At 45.6% G+C, this 27078-nt stretch overlaps 4 protein-coding genes across 4 annotated transcripts in view; all 4 read left to right on the forward strand.

Annotated features, from left to right (window-relative positions):
- Positions 1 to 27078, forward strand: part of LOC148129439 (uncharacterized) — a 102322-nt gene that overhangs the window by 30990 nt on the left and 44254 nt on the right. The gene's annotated exons all lie outside the window — the stretch shown is intronic.
- Positions 4064 to 7602, forward strand: LOC113427407 (uncharacterized). Its single transcript, XM_026689902.2, has 2 exons — positions 4064 to 4345; positions 4545 to 7602. The coding sequence occupies exon 2, from the start codon at positions 4681 to 4683 to the stop codon at positions 6148 to 6150; it is 1470 nt and encodes a 489-aa protein (XP_026545687.2). The 5' UTR covers positions 4064 to 4345; positions 4545 to 4680; the 3' UTR covers positions 6151 to 7602.
- ENTR1 (endosome associated trafficking regulator 1) lies at positions 10353 to 19934 on the forward strand. The gene is made up of 8 exons (XM_026689901.2): positions 10353 to 10630; positions 12513 to 12622; positions 13343 to 13732; positions 15004 to 15077; positions 15848 to 15959; positions 16313 to 16375; positions 18063 to 18202; positions 19367 to 19934. The coding sequence occupies exons 1-8, from the start codon at positions 10552 to 10554 to the stop codon at positions 19461 to 19463; spliced, it is 1065 nt and encodes a 354-aa protein (XP_026545686.2). The 5' UTR covers positions 10353 to 10551; the 3' UTR covers positions 19464 to 19934.
- Positions 22803 to 27078, forward strand: part of SNAPC4 (small nuclear RNA activating complex polypeptide 4) — a 38987-nt gene continuing 34711 nt past the window's right edge. Inside the window, 4 exon segments of the mRNA XM_087944035.1 lie at positions 22803 to 22968; positions 24180 to 24323; positions 24850 to 24890; positions 26687 to 26848. Of these exon segments, the coding sequence (XP_087800161.1) occupies positions 24191 to 24323; positions 24850 to 24890; positions 26687 to 26848 (336 nt within the window). The 5' untranslated portion in view covers positions 22803 to 22968; positions 24180 to 24190.

A 27078-nucleotide genomic window follows, 5' to 3' on the forward strand; every position in this document is an offset into this window, starting at 1 on the left:
GGAGTCTTGGATGAGAAGTGAAAGCTCTACTTCTCCAACGAAAGAAAAAACATAATCCAGTTGCCTTTGGAGGTGGGGGGAAAACCCCACCTTTGAGACAACCATAAGTTGGATGTCTGAGAATCTCTGTAAACATGCAAGGACTGGTGACTCTTTATGTTCGTGGCTGCATTCCCACTCGTGCCAGCAATACTATTACTAAATTTGCAGATGATGCAACAGTGGTGGGACTCATCTCCAGGGGTGGGTGGGGGGGATGAGTCTGCCTATCGAGATGAGGTGGACCGGTTGCTTTCGTGGTGTGGAGACAATAACTTGGTCCACAACACCAATAAGACCAAGGAGCTGATAGTGGACTATAATAGAAGGAACAGATCAGACATCCAGTCCTGCTTATCCATGGAGACTGAGTGGAGCAAGTGGCCAGTTTTAAGTTTCTGGGTGTTACCCTAAAAGAGGACCTGACCACATTGCAGCCTTGGTCAAAAGGGCCCAGCAGAGATTATACTACCTGAGGCTTCTCAGGAAACAACAACTGAATGGAATACTGCTGGTGACCTTCCACCGCTGCACCATAGAGAGCATCTTAACTTACTGCACCTCTATATGGTTTGCCAATTGCACAGGGGCAGATAGGAAAGCACTCCAGAGGGTGAACATCATTGCCCAGAGCATCTTTGGTTGTCCTCTCCCCTCTTTGGAAGAGCTTTAGAGCTCCCGCTGCCTTAAGAAAGTTCAAAACATTCTCAAAGATCCATCTCATCCTGGGCACCCTTTTTTTTTTGAACTATTACCATCTGGCAGACAGTACAGGATAATAAAAACGAGGACAAATAGGCTGAAAAACAGCTTCTATCCCAGGGCAGTAGCTGTGTTGAATTCTATTGTAGAGTGCAATATTAATGCAGTATCAGGGGTTTTCATTTCAAATGTATAGAATGTGAAGGATGTGTGTTTGTGTTTTATTTTCATCGTTTTCTTATGTATGATGTACACTGAAGATGGCATTTAATTTTGTTGTATGGGGTGCAATGTCAATCATCATCATCGAAGAAAAAAGTGTGGATTGTCGACATTGCCACACCTGGTGACAGCAGAATCGATGAGAAACAACTTGAAAAAGTCACCAGATATCGGGACTTGAAAATCGAACTGCAGAGACTCTGGCATCAACCAGTGCAGGTGGTTCCAGTGGTACTGGGCACACTGGGTGCTGCTGTGCCTAAAGACCTAGGCAAGCCCTTAAAAACAATTGGTGCTGACAAAATCACTATTGGTCAGCTGCAGAAGGCCACCTTACTGAGATCTGCTTCCATACTCCGCCGATACATCACACAGTCCTAAACGCTTGGGAAGTGTTCGACTAGTGATTTGTGATACTAAACCCAGCATAGTTATCTCATTTGCTGTGTACACTGTCATTTTTGTGTATAATAATAATAATAATTGTTAAGCCTGGATTCCCCAACGGGTGTTAAGGAAAACAAACTAAACAGAACGTGCAGCGAAGTCAGATAGGAAGACAGGTAAATGTGTGAGATAAGTTTTTCTAGTTAACACGCAGTAAAAATACAGATACGCTTGTGCTATCAAAAATATAGTTTATTCCATTTAAGAATTATAGCATAGTCAAATAAACGGTCCATTAGTCATATATCAATTTCAGTCAAGTCTTGTCGGGGATACTCTATTTGCAAAAAGTCCGTGTTGAATAGCCAATGTCAGTACACTTACAATAAATCAGTCCAATCTTCTCTCCGTTGAGAAAAATCAACACTCCTTCTTCTCTCCCCTTTCCAGCAAGAACGCAGTCATCAATCCATCAAGTAATTAGGGATCAGTAAACCAGAGAGAGAGAGAGCTGCATTTGCCTCGCTTCATATATAGTGCTTTTACAACCACACCCTTAATTACACACACTTTAACTAACAAACAATGATACCATATTTATTATTTTTTACCCAAACCAGTTAGGGTAAACAATGTTATCCCTAACATTAATAATAATAATAATAATAATAATAATAATAATAATAATAATAATAATAATAATAATAATAATATTATTATTATTATTATTATTATTATTATTATTATTATTATTATTATTATTATTATTATTATTTGAGATTGACGCCTTCCACAATGCAGGGGCAAGATTAAATAGTAGTGGTTTCTGAGAGACTGTTTGAGATGGGTTCCAAGGCTGCCATTACCTCTCCATAGAGACGTCACTCTGGCAGCCTTTTCCAGGCACCAACATCAAAATCCTTTGCCAAGCCATTTCCCCCAGTTCTGCCCCCTCTGCTCTGGCTCCCACGGCCGACAGCATCTCTTCCTCCACAGCTTTTGAACAACAGGTCCAGTGTTGGCTCCGTCTTTCAGTCCCAGAAGTACCAACCTTCCACCCACTCTGCTTGGGGTCTCACCACAGCCCCATGGCTTCAGGGCTGCTCCTCATATGCAGCTTGCACTAATCCCAGAGAGCAGAAGACGGTCCGTCTTGGCTTTGTCTTCTGACCCAGGCAAAGAACCTGAAAAACTGCTCTTGCTTTCTTCTTTCCATCAGACCCTCCTAACCCTCAGGTTGTTTAAAGTAGCTTTAGAAAATCGAGGTTCTTCACATAATGCAATCCAAGGGGAGAAGGCAGTGTGGAACAAGAGGGATCTCCCCACATTTTATTCCCTCTGCCCTACATTTAAAGGGGCTGCGTTAAAAGCAAAATTTGTGACCCTGAAAATTCCCAGTGGATGGGAACTCTTCAATCAGAAGTAGCAGGGAGCATCTCCTGTAGCTGAAAACAGTTCCCTGCTCATTGTTGTGTCTTCCCTGTCCTACCCGATTGTTGCAATTTTCAGAAAACAAGATTGGAAAATGAGGATTTGCAAAGCAATTTAGGAATAATGAATGAGGGATGAAATCAGCAAAGTGGGCCAAAGATGCATTCTTAGGGGGGCGGGGAAGCAAACTGAAGCTTGAGTGAAATTTTTCATTTGGAAGTCCGAGGGTTCAGGAAACAATTGCGAGTCAGAGGTCCAGAATGGGAAGCCAGGAAGGTGCAACCCGCCCCTTCCCCCAGGAGGATAGGGGGCCACCTGGAGATGCCCCGAAAAGTATCCCACAAAAGGAGAATCGGGCAAGGAGAGAAACTACCCAGAAGTTCCTAAACCATGAAATGAAAGAAGAAGAAAAAGGATTTCTCCCGTCACCCACCCACCCCCGATGCAGGGGCCCCACAACAACGCAAGCGGGTTTTAGCATTTGCAAACGGCCAGGAGTCTCCGGGGATCAGGAGGCCTTGAGAAATTGCAATCATATTTCTTATTTATTTATTTATTTGATTTGCCAATTGTTTACAAGATAATAAGTATAAGTGTATACATAGTTGTGAATACATGAAATGGGTGCATATAAGAAAAATAAAAGAAGAATAAGAGAAACAATAGGACAGGGACGGTAGGCACGTTGGTGCGCTTATGCACGCCCCCTACAGGCCTCTTAGGAAAGGGGTGAGGTCAATAGTAGACAGTCTAAGGTTAAAGTTTTTGGGGTTTGGGGAAGAAACTACAGAGTCGGGTAGAGTATTCCAGACATTGACCACTCTATTGCTGAAGTCGTATTTCCTGCAATCAAGTTTGGTGCGGTTAACTTCTTCTCATACACGGAAGGATCGCTCTATATTCGCGGCTTCTTTGAGGCTGGCAAGAACAGGTGGGACCTCGCCCTTCCTTCCAGGAGAGAAAGCCCCGCGGGGAAGACTCAGCTGCAACCCGCCCTCTTCTCCCCAGGGGGAAAGGGGGCCACCCGGAGATGCCCACGCGGCTGCGGGCTCCTGGGGCGGGGGAGGGAGCAGCTCCGGGGAGGCAGAGAGGGGGGCTCCGGCACACGAAAGCCGAGGCCCGCGAGGGAAACCTCCGTCCATTCCCCTCCATTGCAGCCCCTTTGGGAATCCCCCATTCGCCCCCCCCACACCCCAATGCCGCCAAGCCGGGCAGAGGGGAGGGGGCGGAGGGCGGAGTCAGCGGTGCAGGGGAGGAGCCAAGCGAGGGGAGGAACCCAGACGGGAGGAAAGCCAGGAGGTAGGGGCGGGACCACGAGGACCCGCCCGCCAATGGGATGGCGTAGAAGCTGCCCGATGCAGTGGGGGGGGGAAGTTCTTTCTTCCCGACTTCCGCAATCGGACTAAGAGAGCAGAGCAACATGAGAGGTGGCTCAGCGCCAGCAGCGGAAGAGGCGGAGCTTGACCGAAAGGGGACGGAGGCCGGTCTGGCCCTTACTTTCGGAATCGGAGAGGCGACGGAAGGACTTTTTTTTCGATTCGTGTGCGCATGCGGCCGGATGCAGGTGGGGCGCGTGGAACGCCGGGAGTCGCAGTCCTGGAGGGTCCCTCCGGAGAAAGGAGGGAGGGAATGGGCGGCGTCCGAGGCCTAGTCTGTCATGGGGACGCTGGGAGGGAGGCCCGTGAGAGGCGGAGGCTTCGGCCTGGGCCTCCCCTGCGGGGAAGGGGACGCAGCAGTGACCGTTTTCTCTTTCTCCCCCGCAGGAGGACAGAGGAGCTCGGCGGGGGAAGGAAGTAGAGAGGAGGAGGAGGAGAGCGGCCCCGCGGAGCAGCCCTGCCCGGCGCGGCTTGCCCGGGGGACGGCGGAGAAAGGCCGGGAAGCCCCGGGGCTGCAGGAGGGATGAGCCCAGGGAGACCCCGGGAAAGGCGGCTGCCCGGAGGGCGATGCGGGAAGAAGGAAACGGGCGGAGACCCCGAGACGGTCCTGGAGGGCGGAGAGTCCTTCGAAAGACCCGGGAATCCCCAGAGGATCCAGGAGGGACGAAAGAGATATCAGTGCCCGGAATGTGAAAAATCCTTCAAAACAAATTCACATCTTAAAAGCCATCTAAGCATCCACACAGCAGAGAAGAAATACGAATGCCCGGAATGTGAAAAATCCTTCAGAAGAAACGACCATCTTCAAAGGCATCTAAGGATCCACTCCGGAGAGAAGCCTCATAAGTGCCTGGAGTGTGGAAAGTGCTTCCCTCAGACAGGCAACCTTTATATACATCAAAGGATCCACACAGGAGAAAAACCTCACAAATGCCTGGAGTGTGGAAAGAGCTTCAGTCAGACCAGCAGCCTTTATAGACACGAAGGGATCCACTTGGGAGAGAAACCTCATAAATGCCTAGAATGTGGAAAGAGCTTCAGTCAGTTGGGAAACCTTTATCGACATCAATGGATGCATTCGGGAGAGAAACCGTACAAGTGCCAGGAGTGTGGAAAGAGATTCAGTTTGAAGCAATACCTTTATAAACATCAAAGGATCCACTCTGGAGAGAAACCAAATCAATGCTTGGAGGATGGAGAGTCCTTCGGAAGACTCTGGAATCCCCAACGAATCCAGAAGAGAGAGAGGATTCACAAATGCCCGGAATGCGAAAAATCCTTCAAAAGAAACGACCATCTTCAAAGGCATCTAAGAACCCACTCAGGAGAGAAACCATATACATGCCTGGAATGTGGAAAGAGCTTCAGTCAGAGGAGTCACCTTCATGTACATCAAATGATCCACTGGAGAGAGAAACCGAATAAATGCCTGGAGGGTGGAGAGTCCTTTGGACGACCCAGGATTCCCCAAAGGATCCATGAGGGAGAAAAGAAATATCAATGCCCGGAATGTGAAAAATCATTCAAAAGAAATAGAGAACTTCAAAGGCATTTAAGGATCCACTCAGGAGAGAAACCTTATAAATGCTTTGAGTGTGGAAAGAACTTCCGTGACAGGAGCACCCATGATAAACATCAAAGAATCCACAGAGGAGAAAAACCTTATAAATGCTTTGAGTGTGGAAAGAGCTTCACTCAGACGGGCAACCTTTATACACATCAAAGAATCCACACAGGAGAAAAACCTCATAAATGCCTGGAGTGTGGAAAGAACTTTGGAGATAGCAGCACCCTTTATAGACATCGAAGGATCCACTCGGGAGAAAAACCTCATAAATGCCTGGAGTGTGGAAAGAGCTTCCATCAAAGGGGACATCTTTATAGACATCAAAGGATCCACTCAGGAGAGAAACCTTATAAGTGCCTGGAGTGTGGAAAGAGCTTCAGTCATAGCTGCAGCCTTTATAGACATCAAAGAATCCACTCGGAATAAATGCCTGGAGGGAGGAAGGTCCTTCGGAAGACATTGGAATCCCCAAAGGATCCATCTGGGAGAAAAGAAATATCAATGCCCGGAATGTGAAAAATCCTTTAAAAGAGATAGAGAACTTCAAAGACATCTATGGATCCACTCGAGAGAAAAGGAATACAACTGACCAGAAAGTAAAAAATAATGGAAATCTGGAAAACCATCTAAAGATCCACTTAGGAGAGAAACAATTTAAATGCTAGGAGTGTGGAATGAGTTTCAATTATAGGAGCAGCTTTAGTAGATATCTAAAGATCCACTCAGGAGAAAAAATGTAATAAATGCCTGGAGGGTGGAAAGTGCTTCGGTCAGAAGAGCAGCCTTTATTAGACATCAAAGACTCCATTTACAAAAACCCTACCAATGCGGGGAATGTGAAAAATCCCTAAAAAAATGGATATTTTGAAAACTAAGCATCTACTTAGGAAGGAAACCATATAAATGTCTGGAATGTGGAAAGAGCTTCAGTCTGAGGGGAAACCTTCATAGACATCAAAGACTCCATTTACAAAAACTGTACGAATGCAGGGAGTGTGAAAAATCCTTCAAAACAATTCAAATCCTTGAAAAACATCTAAGAATCCACAAACCATGTATATGCCTGGAGTGTGGAAAGAGCTTCAGTCAAAGGAGAAATCTTGATAACCAGCAAAGAATCCACACAGGAGAAAAACCCTACAAATGTCTTGAGTGTGAAAAGAGCTTTACTGAGGGTGCAAACCTCAGTGAACATCAAAGAATTCACATAGGAGAAAAACCACATAAATGTCTGCAGTGTGGAAAGAGCTTCAGTCGGAGAGGGCACCTTGACTGACATCAAAGAATCTATTCAGGAGAAAAACCACATCAATGCCAGGAGTGTGGAAAGAGCTTTATTCAGAGTAGTAGCCTCCATCAACGCTAAATTGATATGATACCTTCAGTCACAATGTGTATCTCAGGAATAAAATTGTGTATTCAATTTGGCCAAGTGAATAGACACACTAGGAATTTGTCTCGAATGCATAAGCTCTAAGTGTATATACAAAGCAACAGAATAATGATATTCATAATTATACCAATAAGAGGGTTGAGTAAAGAAGACAAGGGTAAATAATAACTACCAAATAAGGGACTTTCTCAAGCTGAATAATAAAGGACTTTTTCAATCGTACATGCTAGATGTTTCAAGTGGCTGAAATTGCACCTTTTCACAAGAGACGTGATTCATGATGCCATTTCCCATCTGAACATTCTTTTAATCCAATGCTAATTTCAGTGGTTATGCTTAATATTATGGGATGTTACTGTCCATGTCTCTGATGTAACTAAGTGAGCAGGATTATTTCTTCCATGCAATCAACTCTTGTACTTTTTCCTACTGTATGGAGTATAATAATTGGTCATCCCATTAAAGTGGCCATCCCATTTGGTGCCCAATTGAAGCGAGTGTTCCATGATTGAATCTAAGGTTAATTTGACCCATGTTGTGGGTGTAAAAGAGCTTCTCCCTGTCATCGTTTGATATAATCTGTATTGTTTTTCCAAATGAATCTCCAGACATCTGAAACTCTTTGTCAGTTGGATTCCCTGAATGGTCCCCCTTGTCTTCTAGCAGAAACTGCTAAAAGACATTCTATTCTCTAAAGCCAGCAAAGCTTTGTGAGATGCGAGCCATATTCTAAAAAGGCCTCAACTCCTTTAGCCTTAAAACACCTGGCTTTTCCCCAGGCGCTGGGAGATCAGAGAATGAGAAGTTGGCATGGATTAGTGCCCGGCTTTTTTGTTTTTTTATTTTCAATGTTTTATGTTTTAATGTGTTGGATAGTTTTTAAAACGGCTTTTTGGGAGCTGCAGTGAGTTGACTGAAAGTGTTCTGACCCAACCCTGTTGCCAGCAAGAAAATCTCAAACGTAGCTTTAATCTACAAATAAACCTCTTTGTGGGTAAAAGATGGCTTGCAGCCAATTAGTCCAACCAGAAAAGTCTTGACAGAATTCTTCAAATAAGAATGCTGAGACCGTAGAACATTTTTGCTTTCTGCAAAAGCAAAAACCTTTTGAAACCTCCCTTGAGGGAGGGGCATCCTTACTCCTGAGTCGCCTGTGATGCTCCAGCTGTTGTCTTCTACGAATCATCCTGCATTCACGCACACTTGGCACAGGCTCCTCGGGAATCTCCTCGTCACTGCTGTCAGCCTCCACAATCCCTGAAGGTAGCAGTCTACTCCCTGATGGTCCCGTCCCCTCATCCGAGTCCTCGCTCTCCTCCACTGTCCGCACCTGCTGCCGGCTAACCACAATAGAAAGATGGGCAGTTAGAAGAATGAATGAATAAGACTCATCAGGAACCTGTTTGCTCTCCACCTCTCCCACTAGGTGCAGAGATGAGATCTTTCCCAGTTGTCAGGATAGTCAAAGTCCACCCGTTACTATGCATTCTGTTCATCCGCTAAATGATTTAGCAAAAGTTCCTCTGATTGGGTAGTGCAGAGTATACACCTATGGCAATGTCATTCCAGTTTCCTTTCATATTAACACAAATGCATTCAAGGAAGATCAACCCTGAGCTACAAATAGTCTCCTTTATCTTGTTGGATATATTCTCTGTCTTATTTGTAGAAATAAATGAAGGATTCTAATAAATATATTCGCTATATGGATTCTATAACTCACTTTCTTTTTTCCTGGTTTCCCCACAAGAACCATGTGAGCTGAGTTGGATTGAGACAGAGTGAATGGCTCAAGGTCAGTGGGCTTTTGTGCCTAAGGTGTATTAGAATTCAGCATCTCTGGCTTTCCAGCCTGATCCCTTAACTACTAGACCAAATCGGCAGTCTTTTGAGTAGATCTCTTCAGGAAATGCATTGCACGGCCCTCATACAAAGAGGCCTCGTGCTGCTGCCCTGAAAATGGGCACCATTTTGAGAGCAGCTGCATTGGATTGCAGCCATTCCAAAATGGCAGCTGCTTCCAGGGACAGTACTCTATGGCTTCCACTATCTAGGAAGCTGAGGGCCAAAGCAGCTGCTCTCCTCGCTCATCCTCTCTCTGGGGATCTGGAAATCATATTCAGGAAGGAGAGCACCTCTATTGCCCCTTGGACTTCCTGGAGGTGGCACGCTTCATCATCATCCTCTTTTAACAACCTCACAATCCCTTGCAGGGTGGAGTCTGAATGCAGCTGAGGGTTTACTGGCTGGATGCCCTTCCGGTCACCAATGCGGAGTTTGTACCTAAGCCAAAGAAGGTGAAGTGAGGACTGCAATATTGGAGATCTCCAATTCTATTATGTGGGGTGTAGTAGAGTATGCTGACTGAATTCTGAAACATGGTACAGCGAGTAAGGAAGAGTGGTGCGGTGGCCAAAGGCGGCACTCTTGCCTCACATTCAGGAGGCTGTGAGTTCAATCTTAGGTAGAGGCGGATATTCCCCTCTCTGCACAATGAGAATATTATCTGCTGGAAAAAAACCTCCATATTGGTGATAGGAAGGGCATCTGGCCAGTAAACACTCAGTTCCATTCAGTTGCCCAGACTGCACCCTGCAAGTGATTCTGGGGTCATTAAAAGAAGATGTAGAGAGAGTAATGAAAATGAAGCCATGGAAGGTAATAGGAGGCAGAGGTTTATACCTAGGCCAAAGAAGGTGGTGTGAGGATTGCAGTTCCAGAATTTCCAGCTGTTGTGTCCTGAAGTTCAGGTAATAAAAGCAGCATTGAGGGAGGTGGAACAAGCATGTAAGTCAAAATAGGTAAGGAAACAGTAAGAGAATCCATCCTGAATATATACAAAGCACCTGGCTGAGGAATTCTGGGAGTTGAAGTCCACAAGTCATAAAGGGGGCCATAGTTCTCCACCCCTGCCTTAATGGAACTACATGGCGGGGAAGTAGGCAGTGGGGTACCCTAAGCCAAGGGTCTCCAACCTTGGCCACTTTAAGCCTGAGGACTTCAACTCCCAGAATTCCCCAGCTGGCTGGGGAATTCTGGGAGTTGAAGTCCTCCAGGCTTAAAGTGGCCAAGTTTGGAGCCCCTGCCCTAAAGTTCTGATTGGGTCCAATACTGTTCCATTATCTTCGTAAACAATTTAGACGAGGGGTTAGAAGGGGAACTCATCTAACTGGCAGATGGCGCCGTGCTGCGAGACACTACTAGCACTTTAATAAACGGGCTCAAAATTCAGGATGTGGACGGATTGAAAAGCCTGGGCCCAAACGCAAATGCAGCGCCGAGAAAGACGAGGTTCTCCGCGAGCGACTCTTCTTCCTGTTTAGTAGCTCTCTGGTCCGGGGGGCGTGGCGCCGAGCCCCTCCCCTCCCGGAAGTCCGCCCCTCTGGCGGCAGAAGAGGAGGAAGGGGGAGTCGCTCGGCCGTCTCCCGCGGCCCATGGCCGGGCACAGCGCTCTCCCGCCCGGCGCCGCCGTCCTCGGGGAAAGCGGGGAGCCTCCCTGGGCAGGCCTTGCCGGTAAGAAGGCCTTCTGGATACCTTGCCTCTGAGCACGTGCAGAGTGTCTTCTGCCCTGTGTGTGTGTGTGTGTGTGTGTGTGTGTGTGTGTGAAATTCCTTCGGGATGCTGTGCCTCTTTCCTGACCAGGCTGGGGATGATGGTTCCTGGGAGGGATGGGGGGCTGGCCTGGAGGAGAACCGCCCTCTCTCAACTCTCAGAGAGGACTCCAGGCCCCATGCTGCCCACCCAGGGGTCGTAGGGACTGGGTGGGTGGGACTGGTGGTGGGGTGTGGCTGGATGGCTGGGTGTGATGGTGGGGTGGCTTCAACAGGGAAGGGCGTGTGGGCGTGGGGTGCAATTCCCATTTTCTGCAACAGAGCCGAGGAAGAAAGTACTTCTGAGCACGTGCAAAGTGCTTTTACTTGCATTTTTATTTTTATTTTTTAATTACATTCTTAGTGCATAAGAAGCATCGTATTGTTTGAGCGTGCAGTGTGCTTAACAATACAGATTACATTTTTAAACTCCACCCCCTTTTCTTCCAACCTTTGACAAAACAGTTTTCCACGTTGGATAATATTCTGTATCTTCTTTCTGTTTAATTCTTAATGTAGGTCTGCCCACTTCTGCGCGCTTTTAATTTTTTTTCTTAATTATTTCTTCATCGCACGGTGTTTCTTGGTTTTTTCCCCCAGCGTTGTGCAAATACAAATACAATCCTCGCTGTGGTCAAGACGTGCAAGATTAAATGCATGCTTTTCTTACCAAGTTTACCCGATATTATACCTAATAAAAGTAATTCAGGTTTGAAATCTACATGCTTTCCTATCATCTTTTCTAGCCATTTATGTATTTATGCTCTTTTGGTTTTTTTTTTTTTTGGCTTCAAGCACAAGTCCACCACATATGATACTATGTGCCTGTTTTATTTTTTATTTTTTTACTAGCTCGATACCTGTGCTTCGCTACGAAACTATGTGATCAGGCTTAGATTTGGGGGAGGAAAATAAAGGGAGGAATTTGTCCTCTGCCTACCAGCATCCATTGGTATTCATCTGGCTAGCGTCCTGTCAGTGTGCGAGAGAGTTGAGGGCTGTTTGGAAACTGAAACATTATTTGCTGTGTGAGCAAGGAGGAGACAGCAAGGAGCTTGGGCATGGTTAGCTCAACTGTTCTGTACTAAAGCTGCTTGGTGCTCTGAAACCGGAACTCAAACTCCTCTGCTTGTGTTTTGCATTTGGAAGAGATTTCTTTTCGGATGGGGAGTAGAACTCCTTAGTATCAGAGTACATTAATAATAATAATAATAATAATAATAATATAGGAAATGGTAATGCACTGATGGTGATTTCAAAAAATCCCTTCTTAGTGAGCACCTAGAAGCCAAGAGGAACGTACGTGCCAAATTTCAAGTTTGGAGGCTTTACGGTTCTGGAGATTTTGTGATGATGTGTGAGGGCATATATATATATATATGTCCTCCAGGCTTAAAGTGGCCAAGGTTGAGACCCTTGGCTTAGGTACCCCACTGCCTACTTCCCGCCATGTAGTTCCATTAAGGCAGGTGAGAACTATGGCCCCTTTATGACTTGTGGACTTCAACTCCCAGAATTCCTCAGCCAGGTGCTTTGTATATATTCAGGATGGATTCTCTTACTGTTTCCTTACCTATTTTGACTTACATGCTTGTTCCACCTCCTCAATGCTGCTTTTATTACCTGAACTTCAGGACACAACAGCTGGAAATTCTGGAACTGCAAAGGACTGATACAATTGCCTTGTGTGGGGAGAGGGGTGGTTTAGAGTCAAAGTCCACAAGTCTTAAAGCTGCCAAGGTTGGAGACCCCTGATTTAGAGGGTCTCCCTGTCCTATTCTTACCTGTTTTCTTACCTGTTGCAGGTGGGCTGCCTGGCAACCTCGGGGAAGGAGCCAACCCCTTTTCCTTTAAGGCCTTCGTGAGGAGTCAGGAGCAGAAGGCATCCATACCCTCCAAGAATGGCAGCCCCGAGGTGAGGGGGAAAGCCGGGGGGGGGGAGGTTGGGTTTTTGGGAGGGAGCCAGGAAAAGAGGGGGGGAAAATGCCTTCTCCTAAACCTCAACGCACAGCGCCTCCACATCGGGGCTGTAAGACGTCCAAAAGCTCAATAAATGGCGTTTCTGGCGGGTGTCGCACATTGGCGGTTGTGACACCTATTTTGAGCGATGGAGCCACAGCAGAGGGATGAAAAAGCCACATGCAGCTCTGTGCTAGACAGTTTGGTGCAGAAAGGTCCTTTGGCCTCAGCGTGGGAAAGGCGTGAGATGGTCAAAATCCCAAACGTTGTCAACTCATGAAATATTTCTTTTTAGAGTTGCCAACAGAAAGGGAGGGGGGGAGCAGCACGGCAGCTTGTAACCTGAAAGTGCATTCCATAAATGTTTTCAAAGATAGTTTCTAGGTGACTGAAGTTTCTGCCATGCAAAATTCTAACTGGAGAGTATGATTGTTGACTCTGGGCTATGGAGGTGTCCCATTGGAGAATATGAATTATGATACACCCAGGGGGTGGGGGGAAAAGCAGGGCCAAGGGTGACAAGGAATGATGTGTCTCAGAGTCAGCTACACCCAGGCAATGCTGGACCTTTTAACTCCCAATAAATCCTTTTGAAGTTTTGGAAGTTTGGCTCGAGACTCATGATTTAATTGGGGTAACTGCCGGAGCCCTGACAAACGTTTTGATTCACTTGCAGGGACCATTGAGGCCCTGCCTCCTGCTGGATGAGAGCTCCTTGGCCGGGTCGCTGGGGTTGAACGAGGATTTGCGAGAGCCATTTTTTGCAGACCCAACTGCCTTGGACTCCTTGCTGCAAGATGACGAGGACGACTGGAGCGGCTCGTATCAGCCCTCAGCTGTCGAAGAAGCCCACTTTGTCAGAGCCCCCAGCGTCTCGCTCAGCAGCAGCCCTTTAGACTCTTTCTATTGCAATGTCTCGGACCTCCAGACCTCCTCCCCAGAGCAGCCGGGAAGAAATGACCACGTCTCCTGTAGCCGTCTTGGGAAAGGGGACCAGAGCTCGTCTAGTGATCAGATGTCCCCAGAAGATGGTTTCTGCCGACTGTTGCAGCTGCGTTACCAAGAAGTGAGTGTTGATGTCTCTCTTGGGAAGCTGTTCTCCCTCATGGCTTCCCCAAAACAAGAAAGCTAAATTCCTAGCAAATGTAATTTTGCTGCATGTATATCCCACCTTTCTTCCTCTGAGGTAAGATGTATAGTATTCTCCCCTTCATTTTTACCTCCACAGCAACCATTTGATGAAGTAGGTTGAGCTATCAGGGTGTGATTAATAGAAAGATACCCTCAGCCCTATAGGGCAGGCCAGATTAAGAAGTCAATGCCATATAGGCCTAAAATTACTGACAGCCTCGGTGGCGCGGTGGTTAGAGCGCAGTACTGCAAGGTACTTCGGCCGGCTGCCTGCAATTTGGCAGATCAAATCTCACCAGCTGAAGGTTGACTCATCCTTCCCAGGTGGGTAAAATGAGGACCCAGATTTTGGGGGGCAATGGGATGACTCTAAACTGCTTAGAGAGAACTGTAAAGCACTATAAAGCGGTATATAAGTCTTTAAGTGCTATTGCTATTAGAATGGCTGTAATAACAGAATTTTGAAGGCCTGAATGTGCTTCCCCTCCTCACTTCATCTTCCTGTGTACTAAGGAGGGGCTTGTCTGAGGTGTTTTCTCAAGTTACTGTTCTACCCCAGACTTGGGTTTCTTTTATCTGATCATGGATAGCAGCTCTTTCCCCCTGTCCTTCAAGGCCATTTTTATTCCCTCTGAGATACCCAGTGAGTTAAAGCTGAAATTGAACCTAAGTCTGCCCAGACCAGTACTTTAACCATAACACAAGTCTGAATAAGTAATTTTATTTAATTTATTGGCTTCCTATCTCGCCATGGGGCTACTCTAAGTGGCTTACAACAAAAATGAAGTGGAAAAGAGTGTAAACAAAGCAAGTAAAATAATAGAACAGTTAAATAAACAAAAAGAAAACACACTTAAATCTCCTAAGTGTCCACTGGGTTCCCTGGCTGACCAATACCAATTTTCTGGATTGGAGACCCATCAGTTTTGTCTGATAAAAAAGTAAAAACAACATGCCAGTATTTTGTTCAAAGCTATGCTGCAAAAATGGCCATTCTGTGAGAGGGCCATTGGTTTTCTGAGGTTGGCTAGCTAAGGACTCTCTTTGTGGATCCCAGCCAAAGAGCAGAGTTCTGTGACACAGGAAATGATAAGTAGCCGAAAAGGTGAACATACCTTGAACATACCTTGTTGCCCATCCACTTTTTGAACAGTTCCCAGAATTCCCAAATCCTTCAGTGTCTGAATCTTTCCCTCTCTTACGTAGCTGAAAGAAGAAAATTCCAAGTTAAGAAGAACACTAAGCCAAACTCAAGCTGTTGCTGAATCTCAGGCGGAAAGGTGCGTATAAAGAAAAACAAATCTTTTAATTGATCAGTTCTGTGACTTGAACCCCCTGAATCAAGAGAGAAAGTACAATTAATCTTGAGAAATAAAACAAGGGGACTGATAGCACTCTAAAAATATGAAGGTTTGTCAAAATGAAGGTGACCTGGTCCTTCCAGAGCGTAGGTTACAAAACAATTACACAAAAGCAGGTTTGTTGAATGTTAGAAAAATACTTCTTTGCGGCTGAAACGTTTCTACAGTTCAAGCAAGGAGGGGTTGGGCTCTCCCTCATTGGATGCCCTGCTGCAGAGATAAGCCATAATGTCAAATCATTAATTCTTCTTTATAAGACTAACAGGGAAGCATAATGATTGTTTGGTGCCTTCGTTTGGATTCCTTGTAGGACTGAATGGCCCAATCCAATGCTGTAATACTAAAATTTGTTTATATAAATCAGGGGTCTTCAAACTTGGCAGCTTTAAGACTTGTGGACTTCAACTCCCAGAATTCCTCCTCCAGTCATGTTAGCTCAGGAACTCTGAGGGTTGAAGTCCACAAGTCTTAAACTTGCCAAGTTTGAAGACCCTTGCTATAAATTATCCTCCTCTCGTTCGGGGGACATCAACTTCCAAGTTCCAACAAGGTAGCAAAAAGGTTTTACTTAACATAGGGGGTTAGCAAGCCTGCTTTAAAAGTCATTGTGGCTTATCTCGGGCAGAACTCGAGACTTAAAGCTGAGGGGGTGGGGCTCAAGGTGTGGACTCATCCCTTCTCTCAAGCAGAATAAGGCACCTGGAAAGGACTTTAGAGAAGAGCAAACGGAAAGAGGAGAAGGAGGCTCGCGAGTTGGAGGCCATGGTGCAGCAAGTGGAAGAGAATCTGCAGTTAATGACGGTAGGTCTGGGGGCGCTGTGGGAACCAGCCCTCTCCCCTGAACGACTCTGCATCGGGGTAAGGTGGTAGCTGAGCCCGTCTCGTTCTAGGGCCCTGAGGGGCATGAGTGCTTCTCTCATCCTCCTGACAGAATAGGCCAGGGGTCCCCAAACTTGGCAACTTTAAGACGTGTGGACTTCAACTCCCAGAATTCTCCAGCCAGCCAAGTTTGGAGACCTCTGGAATAGGTGGTGGGATGATCTTTGTGTGCCCCTATTTACCTGTGTGGTGGTCCTTCTCTCCTGGTATTAAGAACTGTGGATTGTGTTTGCCCTCAGCTCCCCAAATATACCTTCCTCTGCTTTCTGTTCCAGAAACGGGCCGTGAAAGCCGAAAACAGCGTCATTAAGTTGAAGCAGGAAAACACGCACCTTCAGGTACAGAGTGAGGCCTCACACCAAAGGGGCGGATAGAAAAATTCTGAAGGAGCTTGGGGAATTAAAATAGAGACGGCCCTTGACTTACAACTGAATTTGGAACCGGGATCTGGTCGTAAGTCAAGCCTCCTACGTGACTGGAAATGTTTTTCTAACTTTTGTTGTTGTTGTTGTGGAAGTTGTTAAGTGAACTCTGCCTTTCATTGAACACCGTGGTCCTTCAGTCAATCTCTTTGTTCAAATGGCATTTTTTGCTGGAAAAGTGGCAAAAAAACCATCACAAATTGAAGTTCACTGGAACGGGTTGTAAAGTCGATGGGTTGCAAGGCACCTGACTTACAGTGACAGGGTGGGGGGTGGGTGGGCAGACCTGTTACAATGGCCAGGTTTTTTTTTTTCCCCTGTGGCCGTCATAAATTTGAACGGTCATTAAGAAACTGGTTGTAAGTTGAGAACCAACTGCATTGGAGCTGGTAAATGTAGATTTTGTAAATTGCGCAGAGTCCCATCAGTGTGTAGTCTCTGAAGCACATTGTCTTCACTTGAATAGTGCACGCTTTTGAGGTTCAGGTGCATAGCTGGACAGACAGCCTCTTAACTGCTCCCTTTCTGCCCTGTTTCTTCCCAAGCCAGCTAGAGATCTAAAATCAGCAGCTGCACCAGCTTCTGGAATTGTGATTATAGTTGGCTGTGGGTCTGAGTTCTAAGCTGTTTTGACTCCGTGCTGATGGGAAAACCTGCTTTCTACAGGGCTTGTAAGGACAAATAGTTCTTATTTGAAAAATCAGTGAGGTAGAAGAGAGGTCGCCAACTTTTGGACCTCAGGGACCACCAAACACAAAATTTTAAATCCCGCACACCAGAGATCCTGGGAAAATCGATCATTCTTTATTTGGGATCACAAGATACCGTCTCCAGCTCTGGGGGAAGAGAGATACTTTTGACTTCATGCAAAGAAAGCAGAAGCAGCAGAAGTCTTTCTTTCTCTCCTCGAAACTCCGCCAGAAATGAGTCTTTGTGAGACTTGTCACACCGGCGCAGCCTCTTGGAGCGGGAGGCCTTGCAGGGTCCCAAAGACTCATTTCTGGCGGAGTTTGGGGCAGAGAAAGAAAGACTTTGGCTGCTTTCCTTCCATGCAGCCAAAAGCAGGAGCAGAAAGAGGCAGCCCGGTGGCCAGACGAGGAGTGTGGGGTGTGCAAGGTAAGTTCTCCCCCTCTGCTCTTTTCCCCCTCCCCTCACTACCTCGTGTTGTATGCAATGCAAGTGATGCAAGTCTTGTGTTCCCATGGACCATGTGGGTGGCACAGCCTTGTGTTCCCGTGCAGCCTGGATTAATTGCTTTGGGGAGTGCTTTCATTTCTCTGTGGACCACCAAAATTTTCTCGCAGGCCACCAGTGGTCCCCTGGCCCACTGGTTGACGACCATTGAGGTAGAAGGCTCTGCAAATCAACTTTTTTTTTTCCTGTAAATGCTTTTTTTAAATGGTTTCCTAAAATAAAAATATAGTGAAGTGAGCTGATCCTATGCAAACCTACATGGGAGTAAATCTTGGAGGTCTTTCCTGGGTCTTGAATGTTCTGCCAGACACACCCTTAGCTCGTGTCACACTTTGAAAACCACAGGGGCTGATAAAAGTAACGTTTGGGAAGCCAGCTACTAATAAGCGCTTCTCTGCTTAACATGAAGGTTCAGATGGAAAGCTACAAATCCGAGAACAAAGCCTTAAAGTCTGGCCATCTACAAAAGCTGACTGCAGTCAAGCAAAACGCAGATGTTGCCTTGCAGAATCTCCTGGCTGTGATAACAAGATCTAAGTCATCAATAAAGTAAGTCTTGAGTAGATGAAGCAGATGAAAACACTGAATTCACACCAGACGCAAAATTTTGTTCAACCAGCCACAGTTTGCTTAACTCAGTGGTGCATATACAACTAACCAGTTTGAGGGTTTGCAGTATATCCCACTTTAGCTATAAAAGCCAGTTGGGTGGGCTTGGGCCGGTCCCTTTCTCAGCCTTAGTCACCTCAGGGTTTGTTGATGTAAGGAGGAGTAATTAGATACGTTCCCCACCTTGAGTTGTTTATAAAAATAATTAAGGTGGGATAGAAATAAATAATAAACCTTTCTGTTCCAATGGTTTTTTTTTTTTTAATGGTCTTGGAGTTTAAACAAATTGTATGATGGACGGGCCTTTCCCAGGTGTTGGTATGTTGCTTCCTACTGCTTTTATTTTTAGTGTTTTCAAAACCCTTCTAACTTGCTAAATATAGCAGTGTTAAATTCTTCCCTTTGGCTTCCATGTGGTAGCTACCCAGCATAATTCTGAAGTACATTGATTATAACGATAAAAGTTTACTCTGGGGGGGCTTTACAAACCATTGTTTTCCAGTTTGAATTGATTTTGGCTTCAGCCACCCAGCTGCTAAAGTATCATCCAGGTGCATTTATTTATGTAGGGGTGTACAGACTGGTAACCTTTATTCTGAACCAGACACTTGAATTCCCAAACTTTAATCTTGGAAGAATCCAAAATGGCTGGAAAACAAGGTCAGAGCAGAAAACCCTTGTAGTGCAGGGGTCAAACTCGATTGTGTCATGTGACATTGCAACGTTTTTTGCCTTTGCGCAGCTGGGGTGGGCATGGTCTCTATGATACATCCGGCCCACGGGCTGCCAGTTTGACACCCCTGTTGTAATGGCTCACATTTGGGGGGAGGGTATAGTTGTGGCCTCAAAGAGGATAAGAGATGGGATTTCTTGTTTCCTTAGGGGTTTTTTTTTGGGGGGGGGGGGAAACATGGAGTTTTAAATTAATTTAGCCTATTTAAAGTTTTATTTGGGTTTTCCACTCCAGAATTGCAGGTGCTAGGGAATACAGTAGATCCCAGAGAGAGCGGGCTGTAAGAGAATATAGACTTGAACAAGTTGGGTTTGCCTGAATCTCTGCAGGCAGCAACGTGGGTGTCACCATTGCACTTGTGTTTCTCCCAGGCAGCTCATTTCTGGTGCAGAAGATCTGCAGCTTGTGGCTGACCTTCTGAAGTCTCTAGACAAAATATCTGAGATGCCATCACAAGGAACCCCCTGAGAATCTTATTACCTCTCGTTCTTGGAGAAAACGAAGATTGGATTTTTTTAATGGTTTTGTGCTGTGATCTTTCACTTCTGAGACTGTGAAGAAGGTTGCAGCTCTCGGTTATTACCTCTGGATTGATCAATGGAAAGTATTTCATAAGGTGCAAAGATATCCAAGTATTTTTGCACTTCACTGGTTGGCTGCTCAATTAGAGATTGCTTTAATAATATTGCTTTAATAATATATTTCTTATTTAACATGGCTGCCAGTCAGAGTTGTCCTCCAGCACAGATACTATTAAAACTGTCTTGATAGAAATCATTTTTTGAAAACCAGCTGTTGTACAGGTACAATAAAACCTTATATTGCTTTTACAGTGAAGTATCCGAGATTTAACCTTCCGAATATAATATATATTGAAGCTTTTTAATTTCTCCAGGTTTTGTAATAGTATTATTTTTTAAATTAAAATGAAACTGCAAGTATGGAGTTTGGTTTGGCTTTTCCTCTTCTTCTTATATATATATAAAAGCAAAATACCCCTCACGCATCATTACAAAATCTCCAGAACTGTAAAGCCTACAAACTCGAAATTTGGCACATATGTTCCTCTTGGCTTCTAGGGGCTCACTAAGAAAGAATTTTTCAAAATGACCATCAGAGCATTCGTATTTGGTATACTATTATTAACACCCTCTGATGCTAAAGAGTTCTACTCCCCCTCCCCACCTGAAAAGAAATCTGTTCCAACTGCCAGTTGCCTCACATTCTGTTACCTTAGTAACTTCACAGCCATTTGCACCACTCTCTAAAAGGATGCAGGAATGGAACGTGAAAGGACTGGAAGGAGAGCGGAGGAAAGAAGGAAGGAAAGGAACAGTAAGGAAAGGAAGAAGAAAAGGAAAAGGAGGGACAGGAGGAAAGGAAGGGAAAGGAAAGCCCAAGCTCCTGCATAGCTTGATCACAAAGTTTCATTGCGAAGTACAGGTATCCAGCTAGTATATTTTGGTTTTTTCTAATCATGGTAAAAACCAGGTCCATAAGCAAATGCCTCTTTAAGGATTGGTTCTGGAAGGATTAAGCACCACCGTGACCTCTTTTTTTTTTGACTGAACATTCCAACTGCTGCCTGTGTATTGCGAGTGCACATATATTTTTATATTTTGTTTTTTTATGAGGACTGCTTTCATATATTTAGTTTTCTGTTATATACTGCCGTCACATTTTTGTAAGATGGACAGCCACATAAATATAATACATAAATATATAAAATGCACCTCTTTTCCAGTTCATAGTAGTGGTTTAGTAGTGCTAAAGGATAGAAGTTATTTTACTATGATTGGAGCATTTTGAACGTAGTGTATGTGTGGATCATCCAGAGTTGTTACCTAAAGTCACAGGAAAAAAAAAATGATCAAAAAAGAATTAAGAAACAAAACAGCTTTCATTGGCACCGACTAAGTGCCAGAGATATTAATCTTGGGATTAAGTCCTTAAGAAATAATTTTCTTAAAAGTATACTAATTAAAATATTATAATGCACCCAGCTCCAGTTGAAGTTTGTTGTGAAGTTGTGTAGTGTTTTGACATCTGGATATAAATCTCACGAACAACTTGAAGTTAGATTCAGCCATCTATTAAAATTGGCTCCAAGTTCATCAAGGAAAACTGTGTTAAATGGTCCCAGTGTGTTTCTCAAATCTTGGCACTGCATCACTTTTACAGAAAATCACATGGGTGTAATTTCTCCCATTTAACCTGCTATTTAATACTCATGGTGGCATTAGGGGATCCCTTCTTGGCTTTCCTCAATCCCATTAATGCAAACATTTGGATTTCAAGCCCAGATAATGGTCATCTGGGTGAGCTCACACATGCTGGGCTGAGAAGTCATTTTCTTGTTCGTGGTTCTCTTGATTCTCTACACCAGGGGCGTCCAACCTTTCACCTTCCCTGGGCCACATTAGAAGAAGAAAATGTGGTTTGGGCTGCACATAAAATAACAGTAACGGCCAAATTTTTGGGGGAGGGGGAGAAAGCTCGCCCGTCTCGTGCCTACCTCTCCTGCAAATGGCCCGGCTGGATGCGGCAGGACTGGAAGGCGAGGACCTGGAGGCTCAGTGCAGCAGCAGCAGCGGCGGCGGGGGCAGAAGCGGCGGCGGCAACAGCAGGAGGTGGCGGAGCGGGACTCTTGGGCTGCGGCTGCCTCGGCACGAAGAGCGCTCTGACGGCACCCGCCTTTTCTGTTGCTGCTTGGCGTGGCGCTCGCCTCGCCCCTGCCTCTCCTCCTCTTCGCTGGCTCTTGCACAACCTTATTTCTAGGTTGAATCTCTCCATGTTAGATAGGGGGCTGATTGAAGAGGCAGGATGATCAGGAAAGTGAAAACAGCTTCCATCTCATTTTTCAGTTTCCCAAGCCTCTTGGAGTTGTTTTCCCTTTTAGGATTCCATCTCCCTAAACTCTGTCTTAGTTGATTGTAATCAGCTCTCTGAAAGTCTAAGACACTCGTTTGTCTTTATTCAGATTAACAGAGTTGGAAGGGACCTTGTAGGTCTCTAGTCCACCCCCTGCCTAAGCAGGAAACCCTACACCATTTCTGACAGAGGGCAGTCCAGTCTCTTCTTGAAAGCCACCAGGGATGAGGCTCCCACAACTTCTGAAGAGAAACTGTTCCACTGGCTGTTCTCACTGCTAGGAAATGTCTCCTTATTTCCAGATTGAATCTCTCCTTGGTCAGTTTCCATTCTTTATTCCTTGTCTGGCCTTTGGGTGCCTTGGAAAATAGCTTGACCCCTTCCTCCTCTCTTAAGCAGCGCCCCTATTTTCTCCCTAACAACCCTGCGAGGTAGGCCGGTTCGCTCCGCATCGTCCAATGAGGCCATGGAGGAAGGTTGGCCTTGAACGTAGAGCCTGCACACGACAGCGGCTTTCGGTGGCTTCCCCGTCACAGGACACAAAAAAACCCAACCGTCTGCCGCGGGAGACGGGGCGGACTGAGCGGCTCCCAGTGTAAACCGCGCCGCGCGCATTGCGTCCTCTCCGTTCATTGGCTATCGCACCACGTTTTCCCTTTCTTTTCCTCCTGATTGGCTGCTCCCAAGACATCACGTGCTCATACTACAACGGCTCTCTCTCCTTCTCGACGTGCGCCGCTATTGGATGATCCGCGGCCGCAGATTGGCAAAGCCCGGAAAAGAAAGCGAACAGCCCATTGGCCGACGCTTGGGCAGGAGGGCGGAGCCTAGGCGATCGTTGGACCCCCCAAATAGGTGGAGCTTTCTCTTTCCTGAGACGGGGAAAAAGTTGTAATTCCGGCTTCATTAACAAACCCCTCGTGAGTGACGTAACTTCCTGGTCCGTCACCCGGCATGTTTCCCCCCCCACACTCCCGCTTCCGGCGGAGGATTGCTAAGCGCTCTCTCCAGCCGCGGCGGCTTTGAGCAGGTGGGCTCCGCGTCGTCGATCAGGTTGGGGCAGCCGCAGCCTCTTTCGGCCCGAGGGAGCGGCGTCCGGCAGGTAGGCCCGCGGGAAGCCACGGCTGGATTAGCTGTGCTTTACTCAGCCGGCTGGGATGGGCGGGACACACGGGAAGAGGCGAATGTGTTGTGTGAACGCAGCAGACCCGGGGACGGAAGGAGCGGGTGGCTTTTGCAGGTTGCTTTAAAAGGAGAAGCCTCTTCCCTGATCCTCCTGGCTTTCTCCTCACGGGCCCTTCCCGACGGTCCCTTCCCCATCCACACGTTTGGAGGGCGCTTTGTTTTGCGTGTGGCGCTTATTCGTGTCAGAAGCACCTGCGAATGGCAATAAAATGGGTGTAAAATCGGCCGTAAAAATACAGCACGCTGAGGAGCCGCCCAGAATCCTTTGGACAGGGACACATTGAATGAATAAAATGCATAAAAGAGATGAGTGTGGCCCCCTTTTAATAATCTGACTTGGGGTCTTCAGACGTTATCTTGTGTGCAAACCAGCATCTGCATTTCCTGCAAAGGATGACAGCACATCTTTCTCCTCCTGTCCTGGCCACTTTTTACAGAGGCATAATTGAGATCATTTTAACAAAATGCATCCCGGTCCGATTCGGTGGCTGCAATGCCTCAGATAGAAAGTCCCTACAGAGAGTGGTGAGGACAGCCAAGGAGATCATAGGAAGCTCGCTTCCTGTTATTCAGGATGCTGCTTATAAGCACTACATACTTAGACCTGGAAGCCTTGTCAGACACCCCACACACCAACTGTATAGTTTGTTTCTTCCGCTCCTCTGGGAGGAGGTTTTGAAGTATTTGTAGCAGGACTACTAGATTCTGTAACAGCTTTGTTTCTTATGCTATCCGTCTTGTAAATTCGCAAGATTCTTTTTTTCCCACCAATGTATATGTATACCTACGTACTAGACTGTGATGTTTCTCGGTGTCATATATTGTGTATATGTGGGTATGTGTATAATAGTTATCCTTTGAGAGCGGAGTGCAACATTTCATTTTAATATATGCTGATTAATGTACATTTAAAGTGACAAAGTTCTGTTCTGATCTGTCCCTTTCCATTCCGTTCCGTTCCATTCTGCATTCTGTTCTAATTCTAGTCTATATTCTGTTCTGTTCTAATTCTGTTTTGTTCTGTTCTATTCTCATTCTATTTATTCTGTACTCTGTGTTCTATTCCCTATTCCTATTTTATTCTATTTATTCCTATTCTATTATTTGACTTTTCTTTCTTGTTTACAGGAGCCTCAGGAATGGAACTCGAGGCGGAACGAGAGAAAATCAGGCAGGAGATTGAAGAACTGGAGAGGAGTTTGGGCCCAGTCATTCCGTCAGATGGAATTGGAGAGCTAGACTCTAGCTTGGAATCTGGCTCTGAAGAGGAAGGTGCGGTCTGGTGGGAAAGATCTTCATCTTGCCTTTTTCAGATCTTTCTGCGTCACAAGTCTCCTGTGGCTGGACCCCACTTTGGTGGGGAAGAGAGTCAAGAAATAACTACAACCAGAAGCTGGGCCTTGAGTACTGTGGACAGCATTGTTGTGCTAAAGATTCACCTTCTCCTTTTACAAGATGTCCACGGTGGTTGAATGATATTGTAAAACACCACAAGAGAGAAAAATGTGGTGGGTCCTGGTGGAAATTAGCAGAAACTCACAGCACTGTTAATTATTACAAAAACTAGACTACTGTTATAATAAGGATCACTTGTACACTATGTGTGAAATGAGCTTCCTGATCACCATGGCTGTCTCAGCAACATAGTCATAAGTAGTTTGTTGTTTCCAGGTTATCTTTTGAGGTCTTTACATTGCAAGTCGCCCAAAGTTGTCTCAAACTGCCAGATGGGCTGCACATAAATTTAGTAAATAATTAAAACGTTTCTTTCTCTCACATTTATATCTTCTCTCCTCAGATGGCCTGGAAGCGGATGAATCTGATACTCAACTTGACATGGCAAGTAACCAAGTCGGAATTCTGCCTTGGAAGTCGGGAGGGCCTTTGAATAGCGTTGCACTTCTGGGCATGTTTTCCTTTCTAATGTTCATCTTTATAGAAATACAGGAATAACTTTAAAGCAGTCCACGTAATCTCCTGCGGCAAACTTTGGGTCTCTTTGCGTGCCGTGACGGGGAGGGCACTGAATTGTCTGCAGGCTCTATGTTCAAGGCCAACACGCACCCCTGGCCTAATTGGACAAGGCGGGGCGAACTGGCCTACCTCGCAGGATTGTTAGGGAGAAAATAGGAGTGCTGCTTCAGAGAGGAGGGGATCAAGCTATTTTCCAAGGCCAGACAAGGAATAATGGATGGAAACTGAACAAGGAGAGATTCAACCTGGAGATAAGGAGGAATTTCCTGACAGTGAGAACAGTCAACTGATGGAACAGAAGTTGCCTTCAGAAGTTGTGGGAGCTTCATCCCTGGATGCTTTCAAGAAGAGATTGGACTGCCCTCTGTCAGAAATGGTGTGGGGTCTGCTGCTTGGGCAGGGGTTGGACTACATGACCTTCAAGGTCCCTTCCAACTCTGTTAATCTGTTAATTTCTGAAGAAAGCGATGTGATGGCTAGAAATTGGGAGAAAGCAGAGTTTCTTGTTGATTTAGATGCCTTTTGCAACCCATCTTCGCCTCTTATTCAAGATTTTAAATGTACAGCCAATGTTCCATACAGCCAATTTACATGCTTTCCATTCATAACAGGACTTTAAAACTATGCAACTGGCTCTTAAATTATACTTACAACACAGCTAAGTAACAAAACTCATAAACTCCCTGGTTAAATACCGTATTTATCGGCGTATAACACGCACAGGCGTATAACACGCATCTTCATTTTAAGAGGGAAATTTCACCCCACTCCCACCCCACGCGCGCGCTTCAATCCACAGTGTCCATTCAGTTTGCCTGCCTGCCTGCCTGCCTTAGTTTCTGGTTGTTTGGGAGCAGCTTCAGCTGAGAATAATAACTATTCGCCTCTTTTACTCAGCCGAAGCTGTTCCGATTCAACCATTAACGAAGGCAGGCAGGCAGGCAGAACGGAGCACTGCGGGTGGGCGGGCGGGCGGACGGGGTGGGGAGAAACGGCGCTGCGGCGACAGGAAAAGCCCCCCGCTTCTTTGAAGCAGTTTCTTCCTGTGCTGGTGGAGGAGCGAGAGAGCGACTGAGAGAGCTGACCCAGAGAGAAGGACAGGCTTCGGTTGCTTCCTCCCTCCCCTTCTTTCATTTGTGTCCTTGATCCCGATCCCAGCAGCATTCACCGAAGGCTTCTTAACATTATATCGGCGTATAACACGCATACATCATTTGCCCCTATTTTCAGGGGGGAAAAAGTGCGTGTTATACGCCGACAAATACGGTAATACCTAGCATTAAAATAATAACAGGAGATGGAAAAAAGAAATGAAGCTGTAGTAACATAATTTTTTGGCATCCTGCAGCCCTTGAACTTAACTTTTTTATTTAGAGGAGTTTCTTGTTTTCAGGAACAGTAATTTTCTAGCTTTAATCCCTTCTCTTTTTATGTTTTATTTATTTTATTCATATAACATATAAAAATTCCATTTCAATCAAACTCTCTTGTCTGGGTACAATTGTTTTTAGGCAATCATGATCAAAATTTGCAACAGTATTCATCACAATAACAATACTATAATAATATTTAGCTTGTCTATTTCACAAATTGCTGTTTTAACATTTATTCTTTTTATGTCTCCACATCTCTAACTCCTTTAATCCCTTCTTCTGTTTCAGGAGGTGGACCAAGGTGGGGAGAAAGATGACGATGAGGAAGAGGAAGTCAACCTACCCCAAACCCCAGAAACCTGCCTCCAGATGAACCTGGTTTATCAGGAAGTGATTCAGGAGAAGATTGAGGAGATCAACAGCCTCCTTGCCCAAAATAAAAAGCAGCAGGTGAGTTAAGCTGCGGGGATCTTGGGAACAGAGTAGGAAAGCCTCATCTCCTTTGAGACTCTCTCAGCTTTCCCAGAAGAATTGTCACAGTGTGCCCATTTCACAAGTTAATCAAAATGTAGATTTGAGAAAGATTAAGTGCCTTTAAAAGGCCGGTTAATGACTGACTGGTAACTGGGTCTAAGGACTGAGCAACTGTCTGTACACATTTGTTGCTCAACAAGTCAGCA

This window comes from Notechis scutatus, chromosome 15, assembly GCF_049901735.1.
Source record: "Notechis scutatus isolate UNSWTSFEM ecotype Mainland chromosome 15, rNotScu1.2, whole genome shotgun sequence".
NCBI lineage: Eukaryota > Metazoa > Chordata > Lepidosauria > Squamata > Elapidae > Notechis > Notechis scutatus.

Bases quoted from the DNA above. Each gene is read 5' to 3' on its own strand.
- ENTR1 (XM_026689901.2), top strand. From the start codon at position 10,552: ATGGCCGGGCACAGCGCTCTCCCGCCCGGCGCCGCCGTCCTCGGGGAA. The intron at 10,631-12,512 runs GTAAGAAGGCCT...TACCTGTTGCAG, and splicing joins TCCCTGGGCAGGCCTTGCCG to GTGGGCTGCCTGGCAACCTC. The intron at 12,623-13,342 runs GTGAGGGGGAAA...ATTCACTTGCAG, and splicing joins CCAAGAATGGCAGCCCCGAG to GGACCATTGAGGCCCTGCCT.
- LOC113427407 (XM_026689902.2), top strand. From the start codon at position 4,681: ATGAGCCCAGGGAGACCCCGGGAAAGGCGGCTGCCCGGAGGGCGATGC.